General features: G+C 29.4%; 7 protein-coding genes across 7 annotated transcripts; 3 read left to right on the top strand and 4 right to left on the bottom strand.

The window, feature by feature from the left end:
• Nucleotides 1-296: 296 nt before the first annotated feature.
• On the top strand, nucleotides 297-4,005 carry PGO_123590 (M1-family alanyl aminopeptidase; the record flags this gene model as incomplete). The annotated part of the gene is made up of 3 exons (XM_028689149.1): nucleotides 297-373; nucleotides 599-3,596; nucleotides 3,727-4,005. The coding sequence occupies 3 exons, from the start codon at nucleotides 297-299 to the stop codon at nucleotides 4,003-4,005; spliced, it is 3,354 nt and encodes a 1,117-aa protein (XP_028544950.1).
• A 205-nt stretch (nucleotides 4,006-4,210) lies between these two features.
• On the bottom strand, nucleotides 4,211-5,223 carry PGO_123580 (hypothetical protein, conserved; the record flags this gene model as incomplete). Its single annotated transcript, XM_028689148.1, has 3 exons — nucleotides 4,211-4,398; nucleotides 4,590-4,751; nucleotides 4,914-5,223. 3 exons carry the CDS (start codon nucleotides 5,221-5,223, stop codon nucleotides 4,211-4,213), a joined length of 660 nt encoding a protein of 219 aa, XP_028544949.1.
• A 578-nt stretch (nucleotides 5,224-5,801) lies between these two features.
• On the bottom strand, nucleotides 5,802-8,185 carry PGO_123570 (protein disulfide isomerase; the record flags this gene model as incomplete). Its single annotated transcript, XM_028689147.1, has 4 exons — nucleotides 5,802-5,885; nucleotides 6,072-6,178; nucleotides 6,493-6,820; nucleotides 7,070-8,185. 4 exons carry the CDS (start codon nucleotides 8,183-8,185, stop codon nucleotides 5,802-5,804), a joined length of 1,635 nt encoding a protein of 544 aa, XP_028544948.1.
• Nucleotides 8,186-9,959: 1,774 nt separating this feature from the next.
• Nucleotides 9,960-12,308, top strand: PGO_123560 (DNA-directed RNA polymerase, alpha subunit; the record flags this gene model as incomplete). Its single annotated transcript, XM_028689146.1, has 1 exon — nucleotides 9,960-12,308. The coding sequence occupies one exon, from the start codon at nucleotides 9,960-9,962 to the stop codon at nucleotides 12,306-12,308; it is 2,349 nt and encodes a 782-aa protein (XP_028544947.1).
• An 840-nt stretch (nucleotides 12,309-13,148) lies between these two features.
• PGO_123550 (hypothetical protein, conserved) lies at nucleotides 13,149-15,309 on the bottom strand (the record flags this gene model as incomplete). Its single annotated transcript, XM_028689145.1, has 7 exons — nucleotides 13,149-13,328; nucleotides 13,508-13,605; nucleotides 13,844-13,899; nucleotides 14,026-14,081; nucleotides 14,202-14,549; nucleotides 14,743-14,811; nucleotides 15,031-15,309. The coding sequence occupies 7 exons, from the start codon at nucleotides 15,307-15,309 to the stop codon at nucleotides 13,149-13,151; spliced, it is 1,086 nt and encodes a 361-aa protein (XP_028544946.1).
• Nucleotides 15,310-16,912: 1,603 nt separating this feature from the next.
• On the top strand, nucleotides 16,913-18,001 carry PGO_123540 (dihydroorotase; the record flags this gene model as incomplete). The annotated part of the gene is made up of 1 exon (XM_028689144.1): nucleotides 16,913-18,001. The coding sequence occupies one exon, from the start codon at nucleotides 16,913-16,915 to the stop codon at nucleotides 17,999-18,001; it is 1,089 nt and encodes a 362-aa protein (XP_028544945.1).
• A 476-nt stretch (nucleotides 18,002-18,477) lies between these two features.
• On the bottom strand, nucleotides 18,478-18,948 carry PGO_123530 (hypothetical protein, conserved; the record flags this gene model as incomplete). Its single annotated transcript, XM_028689143.1, has 1 exon — nucleotides 18,478-18,948. One exon carries the CDS (start codon nucleotides 18,946-18,948, stop codon nucleotides 18,478-18,480), a length of 471 nt encoding a protein of 156 aa, XP_028544944.1.
• Between the last annotated feature and the right edge of the window lie 615 nt (nucleotides 18,949-19,563).

Below are 19,563 nucleotides of genomic sequence, written 5' to 3'. Positions count from 1 at the left end.
ATATATATATATATATATATGCGTATGAGTACCTTTATATATGTGCATACAGCACTCCTTTGAATTATTTTTCTACCAGCCACCTTTTTATCTCCATTTAATTTTTTTTTTTTTTTTTTATTAATTTTTTCAACCATCGCAATTTTCCGCTTTGATAATTTTTTTAATTTCGGAATTATGTGTCGCGTGCAAATGAACACGACTGCCTTTGGCCACGTTCTGCATTTTTGGTGTCAATCTTTTCTTCACCTTCCAACATCTGTGTAATATGTTTGGCCAAATATACACATGTCCAAATGATGAACTTGCAACAGACTCATTTGTGCCATTTGAAAAAGGCTAATAACGCAAATAAGTCCTTAAAACCGATAATGTATCGAAAAAGAAAAACAAAAATGGAAAGAGAAAGAGAAAGAGAAAGAGAAAGAGAAAAAAAAAAAAAAGAAGCGTTCACAACTTTCAAATTATTCTACATTTCAGAGTTTTACAATTTTTCAACTCTGGAGTTCATGCTTTAAGAGAGATGATATTTATTTTTTTTTTTTTTTTCACACCATTTACCCGTTTTTACTTTCACGTTCGACTTTCCCCAATGCAGGTACAACGTACATTTATGCCTCCTAAAATTAAGACAACCTTTAAAATATGTAGGAAAGTGTGTAATCCACTATATAAACAAATCAGGGAATAACGAAAAAATAAAAGTATTCATCGACAATGAACACTTTACAATTTTGAATTTGTTTCTTATTGCTCCCTGTGGTACAATAATTAAATTCAAGGAAAATGAATTAAGGAAAAAAAAAAACAGTTTTTACATTTACCCAAAAAGTAGTACAATAAGAGGGTTGCACAAACTTGTTATTTTTTTTTATTATGAAAATTATGAACAAAAAACGGAAGGAATATACCCCTCCAGTAGCAACAAAGTTGAAAAGAAAAAACGTGGTGAAGTAATCACTACAGAGTTAAAAGACGAGAACTGTGTTATAGACAAACATAGGAATTTATATGTTTTTCAAAATGATGGAGAGGAAATTTTCCATTTTAATTTCAAAAAAATCAAATTTGAAAGTAAAAGGAGCTTTACATATATAAACACATTTTGCGAATTCTTCTACCTCCCTTTAATATTTCCATGTTTTCAGAATAATATTCATAAGGTAAAATTTAGGCTCAAAATTTCGTTAGAAATTGAGTTAAGATGTAGTAATAATAAAATTCCAGAAAAATGGGATAAACTTCAAATGAAAATGCCGAAACGAATTTTTGCTAATAATATGAACAAAGGAAAAGAGACGACACATATAAGAAAAAAATATCCTATTCATATTTTATCACCTGAAGATCTAGTTGTCACTAATAGTAAATTAAAAAGAGTTTATTATACCAGAGGATTGGGAATATTCACGTCTTTGCTCTTGAATTTGCATCAGGAGAAGATGCTCATAAGAAAGAGTCAGTGCTTATCGTGCAGTTATATTAAGACAATGATCCGTTCATCATGTTTTAGTAATGTCTATACTACTTCACCATGTAATAATGAAATCAGTTTAAAGTTAGGTAAAGTGGAAAAATGCACGAGTTGGTACAGAAACAAAAAAAGGTGGCTCAAATTCAAAAGAGGGAAATCATCAAATAATAAAAAAGATTTCATAACATATGAGTTTAATGATACAAGTGAAATTGCAAGCTACACATTTTGTCTATTTGTCGGTATTTACGACAAGATAAAATTCAAGGTAAAAGAAATTTCTGTTGTTATATATATCGAAAGGGAAAGAGACGGGAGAGTAAAAAATGGGTTAAACAGATACAACTATTTTACTCACATTGTAAGAAAAATATTGCTAATGTTTATGCGAATAAATATTTTTCGAAAAAGATTAGAAGAAAATAACTTCTTACAATTTATGATTTTGAACAAATACAAGTATGCAGGTGAAGAGAACAACAATTGTATTACTTTGTTGATGTCTCTGATTCGGATGAGACAGACGATTTCTGTGGATGATGTCAATCCGACAGATACACCACTCCATGGGAAAGACAAAATTAGTCAAGAAGGAGATAACTTCCACAATCTTGTGTTAGGAGTGAAACTGATTATTCATGAAGTTTTCCATACACTCTGGGGGAATTGCCTATATTTCAAGAAAGCAAAACATTTGTGGTGTAAAGAAGGGCTAACAAGATATTATGAATTACAGTTCAGTAAACATATTTTGAATAAAATAACAAAATGTGGATCTTCTAAATGGAAATTAAATCTTTGGTTTACCCTTGAATATTATTTTTACATTCTTCTAGTAGACACGCTTAACATGTACAATCACACATTAAACATAAATGAAAATGGAGCTTGCACATATGAACATGTGATCAATAAGAATAATAAAAAATTGAGAGAAAATATATGTAGCAATAATATATATACAAAAGATATTCATTATTTTTACAATGCATTAACTTATAACAAAGGAATGAATATATTTAAAATTATCAGTGTTATATCTAGACCTTATTTTTACATTATCATGGATTTCATGTTTTACACATTTTACAATCATTCGATAAATTTTAGGAAAATATTAAAATTTTTTCATTTTTTTTTTCGACTTTTTCACATAAAGCCTTTTTTCCTTTACTGTAATAAGTATGAAAATTGTACACGCGGGATGAAGAAATTTATTAATAAAAAAAAAAAAAAAAAAAATTATTCCTTTAGCCTTCTCTCAAGAAATGGAAAGATGAAAATCATGTCATTGATGCTGAGAAAAGGGTACAGAAAAGCACAAAAATCTCCTAATCGAGACATGAACAGATCAATCATTCACCTTTTGATCTCAGGGTTTATAAAGCGTCCTTTTAAAAAACGCTTCAAAGCCCATTGTAAAAACATGGAAAATAACCCAAACAAAAGGAAAAATCGAAGGAAAATGAAAAAAATAAACACACTTGTAGTGCCATGGAGAAAATGTGGGATCCAAAGGATAGATGCACAATCAAGTAGAGAAAATGAAACAAACTTAGAGAAAAATTCCAAAAAACAAAAGATTGCGAATGAACAGAATTATTATATCTTTAGGAAGATACTGCAAAATTATATAAACGTTGTTGGACCACCGAAAATATTTTTAAAATTTTTTAAAAATAAAAATAAGTTACTGATAACTCAAAAACATTTTTACTATGATAATTATGAACAAAGATTTAAGGAAACGAGAATACTTTTTCACATACCATTTATTTTTACATTTCGCAGAAAAGCATATAGAATACTTCTAACTAGAAAATATACTCTAATAGATATTCAAAAAGTGGATGAAAAATACGCTTGTAGAAAAGAAGGGCATAAATTAAAATCAAGGCTAAACACATTCAGTGTAAAACCTCGGAATGTCTGTTATTTCTCCTACCACTTTGTTGACATGTTTTCATTTAATTTTATTTTAAACTCGATACATGCCAATGAATATCGTAAGGCGGATATAATTCACGTAATCACAAATATAATTATGAGCTTATTAGTTCGTCTAAAAAGTTTGAAGCAGATGAAGCGCTTGAATTCTTTAATTTCTAGGCAGGTATTTTTGGTATGCCAGTTGTCAATCTGCCCTAACACAACAGGGAACATTTTTGAACATGCGTGCATGCAACAAAACATGAATGCATATACATACACATACATATATGTATATATATCCATGCCTCTTCCGATTCAAGGTGTACAAACTTTTAAAGGATACGAGACACACTAACGATGAATCACACACAATTGGAATGATAATGTGCGAAGAATTCTTTAATTGTTATGCCCACTTCAGCTCATATTTCTCTAAAATTGAAAATAGAAAATTAAAAATGAAAATAAACAAAGAGCTTCGATCCTATGAATCATTCGATCACTTGCGTAACCAAGCAGAATTTATATTTAAGGATTTCAGGAATTATCTGTCAAAGATATTTTTTTTTTTTAAGGAATCTATTAATTTGCTGTTGTGATTTATGTCCCCCCGGTAGGTGAGGTATACTTTCTGTGCACCGAAATATTGAACCTGGTTAGATTCAGTTACACTGGGTTAGAAAACCGTATGAACAAAAACGACTTAATTTTAGTACATAGTGTATTTAAGTTATCTAATTTTAACCTTTATACAAGAAGGAAAAAAAAAAAAATCGAAAATAATGCAATGTAGGTGCAACGTACTTAAAGCGTAAATATGAAACTACAAGATTCATCATTATTTGATACGGATCTATCCGAGGCGGTTCTCGTTTGAAGGGTTTTCATGATGCTGTAACTTATGTGTCTTACTTGTTTTATATTTATGAATAAATTGCCAAGTCCTCCGATTTTTTTCCCATTCGTAAAGTAGATGCCGTAATATCCGTAGCCTGTAATGCGCGAAATGTGTGTGTATATATTTTATGTAGGTTGTGAGGAGATGGTAATTATTCTTTGTTTTGTTGTCTCTGTTTTTTTCGCTTTTTTCGTTGTCTCTGTTTTTTTCGCTTTTTTCGTTGTTTCTGTTTTTTCGCGTTCCGTATTATCTGGCTTTTCCCCTTTGCCTTTGTGCGAAAATTACCGGTTCCGGTTAACTTCTGGATCAAGTTCTTGCTGCTTGTGATGACGATATAATGCTTGCAGTCATTGTAGGTCATGAGACAGTGGCTTATAAAGTTGTATATGTAGCTGTTTACCCAATATCTTTCTTCTTCCGATTTGGTGCTTTGACTAGATGTTATACCTTCATTGCAGGGAGAAGGGTAACCTCGCGATGTGTATACTTATGTGTATGTATATATATATATATATATATATATACATGTATGGACGTACATACAAGTAGGTGTGTGCATTTATTTTATTCGAAAAACATAACAGAATAACATGAGAAAATAGGCTTTACCTATCTCGCTACGGATGTTGCTATCATTCTTTTTTACGTATGCTTTTACATATTTGGAAATATCTGAAATAAAAAATTTGTGCATAATTTTTTCAAATTTCAATTTGTTCTTTTCATTCTTTATTTTCGAATGCTTTGACGTTTCTTCTTCATAATCGTAGTCCACTTTTTCCGATCTTATATCCGTATTGTGTAAATTATCGAATTCATAGTTTTTTGAAGAATTATATATTGGATCTATTTCGTCGTTTTCACTTTCCTTTATAAAAGATTTCTCAATGCTTAACAGTTCCCATACACATTGAGACATCATGCACACATGATGAGATGTTATGCTACATAATAATTAGAATGCCACAGAAGGCGTGGCTATATCTTTTTACCGAAATGGTAGCAAAATGGATATATGTGTGTATATATATATGAACGGGTCAGGTAACTAGCTATTATTTCACTGTTGAAAAAAAAAAAAAAAAAAAGTTTTCCGAGAAATATTTATTTGGCAAAATAAATAATACTTTATAAATGAAAAACTTATAAAAAAATGGAAAAACTAAAAAACAAACAAAAAACAAAGTGTACAATGTGAACGTATTTTAAGAATTATAATGAAGAGGTGTGAAATGAGTCAGAAACAAAAACATTCTTTAATTAAATGAACGTATACAGTGTGTAGTGTAAAAATTTGCACAAACTTTTGAAATAAAGGAAAATTTAAAAAAATATGTGGTAATATTAAAAAATATGATGTCGCAAATATGGATAAAAAGTAACAATTAAAAAAAAAAAAAAAAAAAATACGTACTCATAGAGATAAACATGTGCATGAAATGCACATACACACAATACAAAAACATATAGAAAAACTGTCTTCATTTTTTTAATCATTCAGAGTTCTTCATATTTTTCGAAAAGTTGCTCATCATCCAAATCGATGGTAAGTAATTCCTGTATGTTTATATCAGTATTTGTCTAAAAAGATAAATAAAAAAAAAAAAAAGAAAAAATTCCAGCTCAATTAAGTTCTCTACGAAATAGTGATGTATTCACTGACCGCTAACATAACTGTAGAATTCAGCATATTCAAATTTTTTCCTTTCAATTTGGAAAAAATAATCTGTTGTGTGTATGTAAGTTGATACACATATTTTTTACAACCTTTTCGCAAATCCAAAAAATAATGTGCTCTACTGTCCTTGGGCCAGAGTATTTTATAGGTTCCTTTTTATTCGTTTTTGTATACAGTAGAATGGTAGGATATCCCTCTATAGTAAAACATGAACCGATATTAGGAGCGCATATATATATATATATATTTACTTATAGCAAGATGAAGGGTAGCATTGAGACGAGCGTAAAAATATATACATATGTACATATAACAGTCATAATAAACGAACTATTGCTACGCATATGGTCAAACGGGTTGCACAGAATGCGGCATAAATACTATACATATATGTTAATGGATTTATTATAACATATATATATATATATATATATATATATATATATATATATATATATATACACATATGTATTTGCGTGTACATTCATACATGCGCATCGCTGTACTCACCGATGGTGACGTCATATATCTCGTTATTCACAGCGTCTATTTTGCTTATAACAATATCATTATGATAGTTTTTGTATTTTCTCCCATACAACTTAAGCCTCTTTCCAATTTCCCTATACACTGGCTCAAATTTGTAGCAGTGACCACACCAGGGTGCGTAAAATAACACGACAACATTCTTATTGCTATCAAATACGTATTCATCATACGTATCCGCTACTATTATTTTTACATATCCATTGTTGAATTCGTCTGGTAGTGGACGTTCGCTTTTTCTGTAGAAATATTTTTTATTTGTTAGATAGCCTTTGATAAATTCATCAATGTTCTGCAGGGGGATAAGAAGCACAAATGGTTGTAAATATATATATATATATATATGTATACACATTATGGTATGTGTACACTCGCACGTGCAATCCTGCAATGGCGAACTTATGGGATTCACAGACTTCTATACTCCCACTACCACCACCCTTCCATCACTCTTTCTTGCACTGATATATAGTAAAAGATACGATTGCAAAAATTCATCAAAATATGATCTATTTCGCCAACATTATACCTCATAGGTTACCTTTTCATTTATCTCGATATTGTCATTGAGGGGCACATATTTGTAGGGAATTGTATTATGATTTTTAAATTCGGTAATTCTCATAACCGGGTTTTTTATATTCTCTATAAGCAACTCATTTAGGAGTCTTTTTTCATATATTTCAGTACTTCCACATATGGAAAAGGTAATATTTTGATATTTCTTTGCACATTTAATGATATCCATTTTGTTTAATTTATTTATATCTTTATATAGTATAAAAAATGTAACACTGTTATTTGAGAAAAATAGAGGAAAATAATATTCATGGAATTTTATAACTAATGGTTCAATTTTTTTCTCAATCCACTCTGATAATTTCTGTTTTTTTTCTTCTGATGTGTAATTAGAATCATATAATAAGCTTAAACTTTCATCCATTAAATAAAAATATTGAATAAAATCATCACGTTTAAATAAAATTCCATATATATCTTTATTTTGTACTTCTTCATAGTTAAAATGATATTTTTCTGACACTATTTGATTTTCAAAATAAGAAATGATCGTTGGATTTATAATGGAAAAACAAAAAGATTTGCCTGTTGAGGTACAAATATCAACTAACTCTTTAACTAATTTTATATTATTTTCTTTTCTACTGACAAAAAATAAAATAGAGTTATTATATTCTTCTAATTCTAAGAACATGTCCAGTTTATTATTATTATTAATTATATATACGCTATCGTCTAGGTATTTATAAATCCATAATAATGTATCTTTAATACTGGGTGTTCCTTTGTATTTATGTATTTCATTTTTCTTAATCATAAATAGAGATGGGTAACTATAAACATTTAGCCGTTCTATGATTCCACTATTTACAGCTGCATTAATTTTAGCTATTTTTAAATTATTATCATATTTTAAAAGGTTCGACATCTTGTCCACATTTTCAAGCACCAAACGTGATTTATGACACCAATGTGTGTAAACAATTAAAAAGGTAAATATTTTATCATCATTTAAAAGTTCTTCAAAATCGTCCAGGTCTAAAGAAAGTATCTTTTTTTCTTTCTTTTCTCCATCATTATTCGTTTTGCATACGTTAATTATAATAAACAGATATATCAATAATTTGTTTATTTTCATACTTCCTTCACTTTAGTGTATCTGGGAGTGTATGTCCCCAAAACGATAATCTCTCCCTCGAGGAAAATGTGTCAATGTGATAATTTTTTATTTCGTATTATGTTATGTCCTTACACGTATTCGTGTAAATGCATGAGAGGGTTGGTAAGGATAGGCAGGATCATATGTGCACACATATGTGCGCGTGTGTGTAGGTAGATATATGTGTGTTTGTGTGTATGAACACTTGCTTACACGCTATCGAAAAAGGAAGCAAATGTTTATACCTCCGTTGACACGGCTGTATGCATTTTTAAATTATTCACGCTTGTTTCGTAGTTCTTCCGAATGCATCCATATGTAATTGCACATATGCACACATGTGAGTATTTGCATATAACTACACGTGCGGTTATAATTATAGACAATTTCATGGTAATTTTCTGTATTTTCTGAATTTTTTTTTTTTTTTTGCATTCTTTTCCTTTTCGAGGCTGTATGAATCAACTAAACTGTTACATGGATGAACAAATATTATGCACATGTTTCGGAAAAACATTAGAAATGTTTGGAAAAAATTTTAGGAAAAAAAAAAAATATAATATACTCCTATGAAGAAACACATTAATCTCCGCTGTCCCCAGCATCATATCATAAAGTTGTTATGTTTTGTGAGTAGGTAAAATGTGGAATGGAATAGTTGCACATATTTAGCAAGGTGCATTTCGGTACCGCTTGCAACGCGGATGCAAACTGGTAACAACATTGATAGCAACACGAGTGACAACACAAAATCTTCTTCACAAAGACAACAGCATGACAGACTGCTGTGTACGAAGGAACATTCGGAATTCATATAAAATGGAAAAATTCTCCAATTAACAGAAAGCATGTTGAGCTTTTTCTTATTACTCAAATGTGATTTTTGTGGAACTTATTTTCTTGACACAAAAAAAAAAAAAAAAAAAGAAAAAAGTTTCACAAAAATGTAAAGCATAAGTGTTTAACCAATAGCACGGCAAAAAAAAAAAAAAAAAAAAAAAAAAAGGAAACAAAATCGGTAACTCCATAATGTGTAAAAAGGAGGAAAAAATTTCTCACATTTCTGTGAACAAATGAATATTTGCATACATGAATTTGAGGTTTGCATTTACTATTTTCATGTGCAAACGATAATTACACACATGAATGGGAATGAATATCCAGATACCCGATAGCGCTAGTAATGTGGGAAATTCAAAATTTGAAGAAAAAAATTAGGATATTAAAAATAAGCACTTAATTATTCTGTGCATAAATTCTTATATACAAATAATTGCATACATTTGCAAATCCATGTTCTTTAAGCGGCACATTAACATGTTAACATTTACAAGAATACACGCAGCAGTTTATGCATATGCTGTGTGACATGTTGAAGTGAAAGTGCTCGCGTACTTTCATCCACACTTGAAGAGCAAAACTTCAAAATGAATAAAAGAGTAGAAAAAAAAAAAAAAAATAAAAAAAACTTTTTTCATGAACTAAAGGATGCAAAGGGGTAACTTCGAAATGGATTTTGCATGTATAAATATACGAACAAGTTTATATATATGCAGATATGCATGTGTATACGTATGGTAAGATAGAGGAAAAAAATAAGCATTTAGAGTACGCTAATACGGAGATAATAGGCACAATTGGAATAATAGGCACAATAGGCATACTTGGCATAATTGGAGTAAGTGCCAAATGATTAGTACATAATGCAAGGAAAAAGAAAGGTAGCTTCTGCCAGCCGCTGAACGAAACCCATATGATGCTGTTCATGACCATATGCACATGGGCGCTTTTAACTATTTTTACCTATGAAACTTTAAAAATTCAAAAGTTTTCATTTATCCACAACTATGAAGGTGTGTTACCCAGTAGAACTCATGGAAAAGAGAAATTTCGGCCAAAAATCTGGGAAAAGAGAAAAAGGGGAGTTTGGATAATGTTTAAAAAGAGAGATGAGAAAATAAGAAGCATGAACCATTCAGAAGAATCGAATGATGATTATAAAATTTTCCAAAAGAAAAACTTTATTAAAAAGTATCATGTGAAAAAAGAAGAAGTAGATGAATATGTAGAACAGATGAAGAATAACACAAGTAGTGGTTATGAGCCACATTTTCCTAAGGATGCTTTTAGAACCCCTGATGGATTAACTAATGTCATTTTGGATTATAAATACAAGAATGACAATTTAAGGATACATAATTATTATTATTTTTTCATGTATTTTTTAAAAAAGTTATCCGAAAATTCAGAAAATAAAAAAAAAAAAGGAGAAAAAGACAAAACAGACAGTGATAGGCTAATTAGTATACAAGATTTTCTATATTTAAAAAAGAAAGGATTCTTTGAGGGAGATTTGTACACATGGAAAAATTGGGTTCTTTTGAATCGAGGGGAATGGGAAGATTATATAGGATATGATGAAAAGGAAAAGGAATCTGAATATGAAATAAAAACTTTAAGAAAAATGGTAGAACCTAAGATGAAAAGAATGCCCATTGAATATTGGGGAAGTTTTAGGGCAATAGATTTTAATGTTAATCATTATCCTATATATAAAAAATTATTCGATTATTTTGACAAAATTAGTGTGAGTGGTAACGAACCTAATGAGAAATTTTATCCTTTCCTTTTCTACCCACGATTTAGTATAAGAAGGGATAGATCTGGACTCGGATATGGAGATGCACAATTTTTTGGTGATTATGGGGACATTTACAGTAAGAGAAAAGATCGTATACGCAGGATGAGTGAATTGAGCAAAATGAGCGAAATGAGTGAGAGGCATGACCAAGATGAGACATACAATGAGATAAAAAAAGAAAGTGTAATACATTCAAGTTTGCACAGGGAAAGTTTTATAGACAAATATGATTTTGGGCCAAATGATATAAAAATCGAAGAAGCAACTGATATAATTAAATATCCGCAAAATGGAAGATTGTACCAAAAGTTTTACATAGGCCCATTAAACATAACAGATGGGCATACATTTGGAACATTGCTAAAATATGTTTGTCAGACGCAGTTATATGGATATGCCATAGTTGCAATTAAAATACATAATATGAATGAAGACACTCGAATTGATAATGTTCAGGAAGATTTACTTGAAATTGCACTAAATTTATCGGATGTATGCATATATAGCAAAGAAATAAATATTGAGACAAATATTCGTCTTATATTTAAAGGACCATTAATGCTAATAGCAGGAATGATACCTTTACCATCTCATTTAAAAATTGTTAATAAAGAACAATATATTTGCACATTAAAAGAAAATGGGTATATCGATATATCTATCAAAATTGAATATGGAAAGGGCCATTGGCTAACGTATGAAAAAGGGTTATATAAAAGAGAACTAGGTTCTGATAATGAATGTATGAAAAAAAGAGAAATTTCAGAAGTAGTTCATAAGAATTATATGCCAATAAGTGCTAGCTTTGGCACATGCAGAATGGTGCGTATGGCTGTTCATAAAATTGCTACGAAATATTGGTGTGAAGATAGATGTGAATTTACCGATCCTAAACAGATGCTAGTTATCGAAATATGGACAGATTGTAGGATGCTACCAAAAAATGTTCTTCTCTATGGAATTAAAAATATTAAAAAAATTTTAAGAAAATTCAGAGAAATGATTATAATGGATACAGATTTTCCATCAGATGCTGAGGAAGAGGAAATAAAGAAATTATGGCCATCCATTGATAAGTATAAATATTTGCAGATCAAGCAAAAAATGGAAGGAGGGCCACCTATCCATGATGTGGATGGTGGGATGACAACAGATACTAGTAGTCAATCAGGAGGAGGAATGAATCAATTCGATAATAAAAACCTCATGGACGCATTTTCTCAAAATCTTGTAGATCCAGACAATTTCCCCAAGCACTCAAATATAGTACTTCCCTTAGAGGAAACACCACCCCCTTATCTCGACACTTTAGAATGGCTAAAAATGGAGATAAAGAAAGACAAATATAAGAAAAAGAGAAAACAGACGGAGAATAAAAATACCAAAAAGACCAAAAGAAAGACGTTTGATTACGATGATTACTTGAATAGTAGATTGGGAGACATATTGGACGATGGCTGAAGTTATTTGCACAAAGTTTATCGGTCATTCAACATTTGTCAACATGGAAATCATCATTTTGTCTATGCTTATACTTGTACATTTCATCTTTCGAATTATTAAATTTTTCCACATTTTTTGTAATCATCTCTATGGTAAATATAGCCAAACATTTTCACGCTTGAGCTGATGGGATATTTCACAATTTTGTTCAATGCTTTTTTTTTTCTTTTTTTTTTCTTTTTTGTGTGTGTGTATGTATATTATCATCTCACCGTCCCACATCTCTCTGTGATATTTCCTTTTCAGGCTGCCCTGTTGGCACCTTTCTTTCCTACATCCCAAATTTTCAAAGGATTAAACTACGCTTATGTTTACGCTTTAGAGAATTTTTCATTTGATTATTTCTTTTACTTATTTGGTGTGCTAATTTGGTTTACACATTCCTATCGCTAGCACATTTTCCATTTGAACATGAATCGATCAATTTTTTTTTTTTTTTTTCCCATTTTTTATTAAAAAAATAATCCGTTTGGAGTATACCCCTTAATGAGTACCTCTTATGAGCCAGATATGATAGAATTAGAAAAATAAATGCACAAAAGGAGCACAAAAATGGCACGAAAATGGCACGAAAAAGGAACGAAAAAGATGCGTCAAATGCGTTGCACAAATGAGACTAACATTTGAAAATAAAAAAGTTTATTAAAATGCAAATCGTGCATTTTAGGCAGAAAAGGTTGCAGAATGTTTTTTTTTTTTCTCCTTTTGAGTATATTGGTTATCATACATGCTATATACAAACAGCGCACACTTCTGTGTATCTTTTTTTTTTTTTTTCTTCTTGTTTTGCTAATGAGCTTATTTCGGATCAGTAGAGAAAATCATTGATTCTGCCCGTTCTCCATCCTGCAGCAATTTTTCCCATATGTATTTAAAGGCACCCATTTTGGGGATAACTAAGTTGATATGTTTTTTACTATTTTTATAATCTCCAGCTATAACCCAGTATGCTTCCCCATAATTTATCTTCCCACATAACTAAGTAGGGTGAAGAAAGAAAAAAAAAAAATACACATATATATACATATATATAGCCTTAGAAATATTCAATAATGTGTTAATATTTTTCTGCAACTTCGAGCTAGCAACAGTTAATGCATCTCTATATACCATGTGTTACTTTCCTTTTTTTTTTTTTTTTTTACTTAAAACTCTACCTTATTATTTAACATAAGAATTTTGTTATTATTCCTAAGAACTTCCAACTTTATATAATCATTTCCAAACTGAAAAAAGATGTCTTTGATGTCCGTTTCTTAGATATACCATAAAGGTGCAGACAGCAAGGGGGAAAAAAAAAAGGATACATGAATGAATTATACACACGTATATGTACACACACATGTCGCTTTTGAAAAGATTGCAAAGTATTATTCAACACGTGATGAAACTACGTCTTTACGTATATGTTTGGGTTACATGCGAAAAATGGAATAAAATTACTTTTTCCCTTCCCTTCCCTTGTCTTTTTTTTTTTTTTTTTTTTTTTTTACCTTCAAAAATAGGAATATTTAATTCAAGATGATCTAACGATTCTCTCCAGTCGAATCTGTGGAATGATAATGGACAAGATAATTATTCGTTTTTATATGTCTGTTTGCAAATGTATAACACATTCACATGGAATCATAAAACCGAGTGACATGTTCACATAAAAAATAAAATTTTTCCTTACTGGCCATCATTTAACAGCCTACACCGCTCAAAAGGCATGTGCAGGAGTCCCTTGTACTGGGGATTATTCAGAAAAAAAAAAAAAAAAAAAAAAAAATGAATAACATTATATATATATACAATCTACATATACATACTACCTACTACACAAATGTCTATAAACTCATTAGCATATACCTTCATCAACGTCTTGGCAGTATCCTTAAATGGAGTTTCAGGATTCTTTTCATCTTTCATTGAATTAATTTTTTCAAAAATATTTTTCATATTTAATTTATCTTCTGGATAATTTATATCATCAAATTCATCAAAAGTTTTTTCAATTTTTTTCATCATATTATATTCTTTTTTTACATCTTCATTATCATGTTCATTTATCTCTGTGTTGTAAAATGCCCTTTTGATAGTATTCTTTAAATTAGAATCTGTATTATTAATTATATCTTCTACATTGTGTACATTGATCTGTTCATCATTTTCATTCATTGTCTGTGATTCCTTTTCTTCCTTCTCTAAGCTATTTCTCTGAAGAGCAAACGTTGTTTTTTTTTTTCGTGCATATTGTGAGGATGTGGGTATATAGTAGGTTTTTGCACAGGAATTGTGAGAAAATTGCACATGAACTCAAAAACTTACTAACATGTATCGAACATATATCCATATAAAACTCTATGTTAACATTCAAAAGATAAAATATCTTTTAAAGCGGCACATTTACCTCTACCTCCCTGTATAGCTTTAGAGAGTCATCACCATATTTCCCCTCCTCTAGCTCCTTAACAAAATTCTACAATAAAGAAAAAAAAAAAAAAAAAAAAAAAAAAGTAATAAAAGTACGATTAATAAGAACCACTACAATGTGTTGCAATACAAATGGACATGTCCATATGGAAACTTTTTAAGAAAAGACATTCCAAAACGAATTGTAAGTTGAGCTTCATAATGCAAGGTAGAACAGGGTTTATTTGCACGTTTATAGTACTTATTAAAAATTTTTAATTTTTACTTCCAGTTCAATTCCCAATTCATCTCCCTCTTCTTCCTTACTATGAGGTAAGCATTTTATCTTCTTTTTTCTGTTGCAAAAGGATGTAACCTTTTTTGGAATAGTTGTATATAAGCAAGTACGGCGTAATTGCCTATCAACATATATGACTTTATTAATTATTTTTGTACTGTATGATTTTTTGCATGTGTGGAAAGAGTTAAAAGAATGTACTAATTTCCATTGAAATGTGAAAAGGGCACACAAAACAATTTTAATTATTTTTAATAACTGTGGCATAATTTTTATTTTCTATCTTGTCGAAAGCATTATCATCACAAGAAGTTTTGCACAAGTGGGTAGCTAAATATTCCTAATGATCACTTAAATTTCTACATATGAACAAGGTAATTCCAAAAATTAGTCTATTTTTCACTAAACAGAAATGACAAAAGATGGACGATAAAAAAAAAAAAAAAAAAAAAAAATTGTACCTGATGAGACCACATAAAACTAAAGCATTGTTTCAAACACAACTTGTTCAATTCCTGTCATTACACAACTCTTAAGCAAAATATTAAAAAATTCTTCTTTTTGTAGAATAATACTTTTGTCCATTTAATTTAATTCGAAAGTGTGCTGGCATATATCTTTGCACAAAATTGGGTGAACTCCTTAATTTATTTATTTTGTATTCTCCTAACGTTTTCCTTGTCACATTAACTGAAAATTTTTCCTTTTCTTATTTCTTTTTTTTTTTTTTTTTTTGGCCTTAATTTTTTACAACTTGCATAATGTGATCCCATCGACTTAAGTAGTGTGACAGTAAAAGTTTCACCCGGTTTCTTAATTCTGAATGTAAACGTTGAGCGAGCAGAAATGGCCAGGGTAAAAAACGAAAAAAAAAAAAAAATTGTAAACTCTTATTTTTATTTTATTTTTTACCTTTATTTTTACATAAAAATTCTTTAATTTTCATTATTTTTACCTTGATGGGATGAGTGATTTTGTTGGTGCGCAAAGAAGTTCATATGGCATCGTAGTCACTGAACTGATTAATGAAATGTGCACCCCAACAGACTTAACGGGAAAAATGGAAGTCACATATATATATATATATATATATATATAAATGTGCGTATATATCCATACATACTTGAACCTATGCTTCTGTACATACCTACATAAATATAATTCCCACACATGACGTGCACATTTAACTACTACCTTTCTTACACCACACAGATGCAGCATATATTTCATTTTTGTTTAAAACAGTATACTAGCAAATACATAAACAACGTTAACGGTTCTAGAGGTCCTTACACCTACTTGTGGGAAGGGTGGAATTTTGTAGAGAGTGTCGTAAATACAATTATTATTTTATTTTTTTTTTTTTATCGACATATTTGTATCTGACTCGAATAAATTTCCCTCTATTTTTTTATTTCTTGGTTTGGCTAATCTATGCGTTGAAAAAAGTGAAATGCATTTTTTTCTGATGTAAAGTATGTCACATGGGGATAACTAGCTTATAAATTGCAATTCGAAACATTGTAAAAATTATTATTCGCACAGACTCGTATTATTATATGTTGTACTGGTTTAATGAAATATGAAATCCCCCAATTCGAGATGAACGTTTTAATTAAACAATATTTCCATCTAGCCACTTACAATAAATGAAGTTTTTTTTTTTTTTTTGTTCACCTATTTTTTTTTTTTTTTTTTCTTTTTTTGTATTTTCAACTTTGCAAATTTGCCGATTTAGCCAAACACACATTTTGTGTTAACATTGTTCTGTGTAAATAAACTCCAAAGATAGGGTAACCCAAAAGAAAGTCGGCAGAAAAGCAGAACTGTAACCAACACAACCACCATTTGCCATCAGCATCATCACCCAATGGAGGAATCATTCAACATCCCTCTGGCCGATGATATGCATTGCCACTTGAGGCAAGGAGACATGCTGAAATTTACTGTGGATGCTATAAAAAAGGGAGGGTGTGATCGGGTGCTCGTCATGCCCAATACAACCCCCATAATAAGTACCTGTGAAGAGGCGGAGAATTACAGAAAAGAGCTCATGAAGTATGAAAATAGGGTAGATTACTTAATGACTTTATATTTAAATACAAAAACAGATGAAAATGACATTTTAAATAATTATCAAAAATGTAATTTTCAAGGAATAAAAATTTATCCAAATAATGTGACAACAAATTCAAATGATGGTGTTACAAGTTTGGAACCGTATTATAAAATTTTCCATACTCTCGAAAAATTAAATAAAAGCTTACATATTCATTGTGAAGAACCAAATGTAAATCCATTATATGCTGAAAAGAACTACATAAATCATATTCATGATTTAGGTATTCATTTTCCTCATTTAAAAATTGTGTTAGAGCATATTTCAACAGCTGATATGATCGATTTGGTTAAAAAGTTCCCTAATATTGCTGGTTCAATTACACCACATCATTTATATCTAACTATAGACGATGTTGTTGACACGGATAATTATGATTATTCTACAGATAATATAGAGATAGAAAAGTATTTAAAAAATGTATACAACTATTGTAAACCTTTGCCTAAAACTATTAATGATAAAATAGCTTTATGTAATATTATAAAAGAAGATTTTCCGAGAATTTTTTTAGGTTCTGATTCTGCACCACATTATAAAAAATTCAAAAATGATCCTCACTACAAAGCTGGAATATATACACAGCCATTTCTAATGTCATATATATCACATATATTTAACAAAATGAATTCATTAAATAAAATAGAAAATTTTGCTTGTAAAAATGCTGCAAGCTTTTTAAATTTAAAGGAGAAGAAAAGTAATACAGACAAACAAACGCTTTCTCTTTGTATACAAAAGAAAAAATTTAAAATTGATGAAGAGTATTTTGGAGTTGTCCCCTTTTTAGCTGGTCAAACAATTGATTTTACAGCATCCTACGTATGTGCAGATTCTTAATTTCGGTTTATTTGTTCTGTAAGATTTTAGATTTTGTGTGTTTTTTTTCATATATTTTTTCCCATTTTGTTTTCCCCTAAAAATGGGACATTCAAACAGATTTATTTTTAAAATTTTCATGATAACCTATAAAAAAAAGGTGTATCTTGTATTTTGAGTAATATCGTCGATCATAAAAATCTCATTTATTTTTGTATCAAAAGCAAAAGACTGATTTTCATTTTTTTGACTAAAAATACTAGGCTCGTAAAGTGTATTTGGATTTAGGGGACCTAAAAATCATCATGTATCAGATTATTTTTTTGACAAAATGGTTTGTTCATTTTGAATTAGCAAAAAATATAAACACAAGAAAAAAAAAAATGGGGCGAGGTGTTTGTTTGGTGTTGCGAGTTAAAGGTCATTTTTTCTATAAAATTTAATAAGATAAATATCCTTTTTTTTTTTTTTTTTTTTTTTCTTTTTTTATGCAGTATTCAGTTAATTATTATTCGTATTACTTTATTTTGTTTTTCATTAGGATCTACTTCGTCTACATTAATATGTCCGTTATTTACTGTATGGTACTCCTCATTCAATGACAACAATTTAACCTTTTCTTCGATCTCTTGATAATTCAGATTGTTACAGTTACTCTTTTCATTTGTATTTTCCCCTTGAAAATTTTCTACATTTTCATGTATTGAAGAGTTTAGGGAACCAGTACATGTCTTTTCTGCATTTGGTGATAAAAAAGAGTCTGAGTCTTTCTGTATATACAAATAAGTCTTGGGACGACTGGCATCATCTAAATTTATATTTAAATCAACGCATACTGCATCCTCATTTTGTGAAAAAAAATAAGCCAATATAATTGACAAAATCGAAAAGCACATTGTTATTGTGCTAAATATGAGAGAAACATTTACAATTATTTTTTTATATTCTTCAAGAGTAAAATTCTCCATGATCACAATTAAGCTTTAAGAATTACGTTTTATTTATTTTCTTTTTTTTATAAATTTCAAAGATAAAAATTTTAATGAATTTTAAAAATATCACATGGAAAAATGAGGAACAAGTGTAGTTCCCCAAAATGGGTGTCTTTGCAACATAAACTTGCTTGTGGCAAATTTTGATACCTTTGAATATATAATGGCAAAATAGGACTTACAAATTAAAGTTAGCTATTTGAAATTAGTAAACCAAATGACATAATGGAAAAATAAATAAAACACCCACATAACAGGAAAGGAAGAAAATGAGTAGAAGCCAATACCTGGAGTATCATCTAGTCTCACACTCTTCCCCATCACCATTTCACAAACTTAACATATGCCTGTATGTTTTTTTTTTTTTTTTTTTTTAAGTTTAATTTTTCCTATAATTACCTGACCATGTCATAAAAAAAAAAAAAAAAAAAAAAAAAAAAAAAAAAAAAAAAAAAAAAAAAAAAAAAAAAAAAAAAAAAAAAAAAAAAAAAAAAAAAAAAAAAAAAAAAAAAAAAAAAAAAAAAAAAAAAAATCAACAAAAAAAACAAAAAAAAAAAAAAAAAAAATTAAAAAAAAAAAAAAAAGAAAAAA

This window comes from Plasmodium gonderi (genome assembly GCF_002157705.1).
Source record: "Plasmodium gonderi DNA, contig: Chr12, whole genome shotgun sequence".
Classification (NCBI taxonomy): domain Eukaryota; phylum Apicomplexa; class Aconoidasida; order Haemosporida; family Plasmodiidae; genus Plasmodium; species Plasmodium gonderi.
This window is presented reverse-complemented; position numbering and strand designations above follow the sequence as displayed.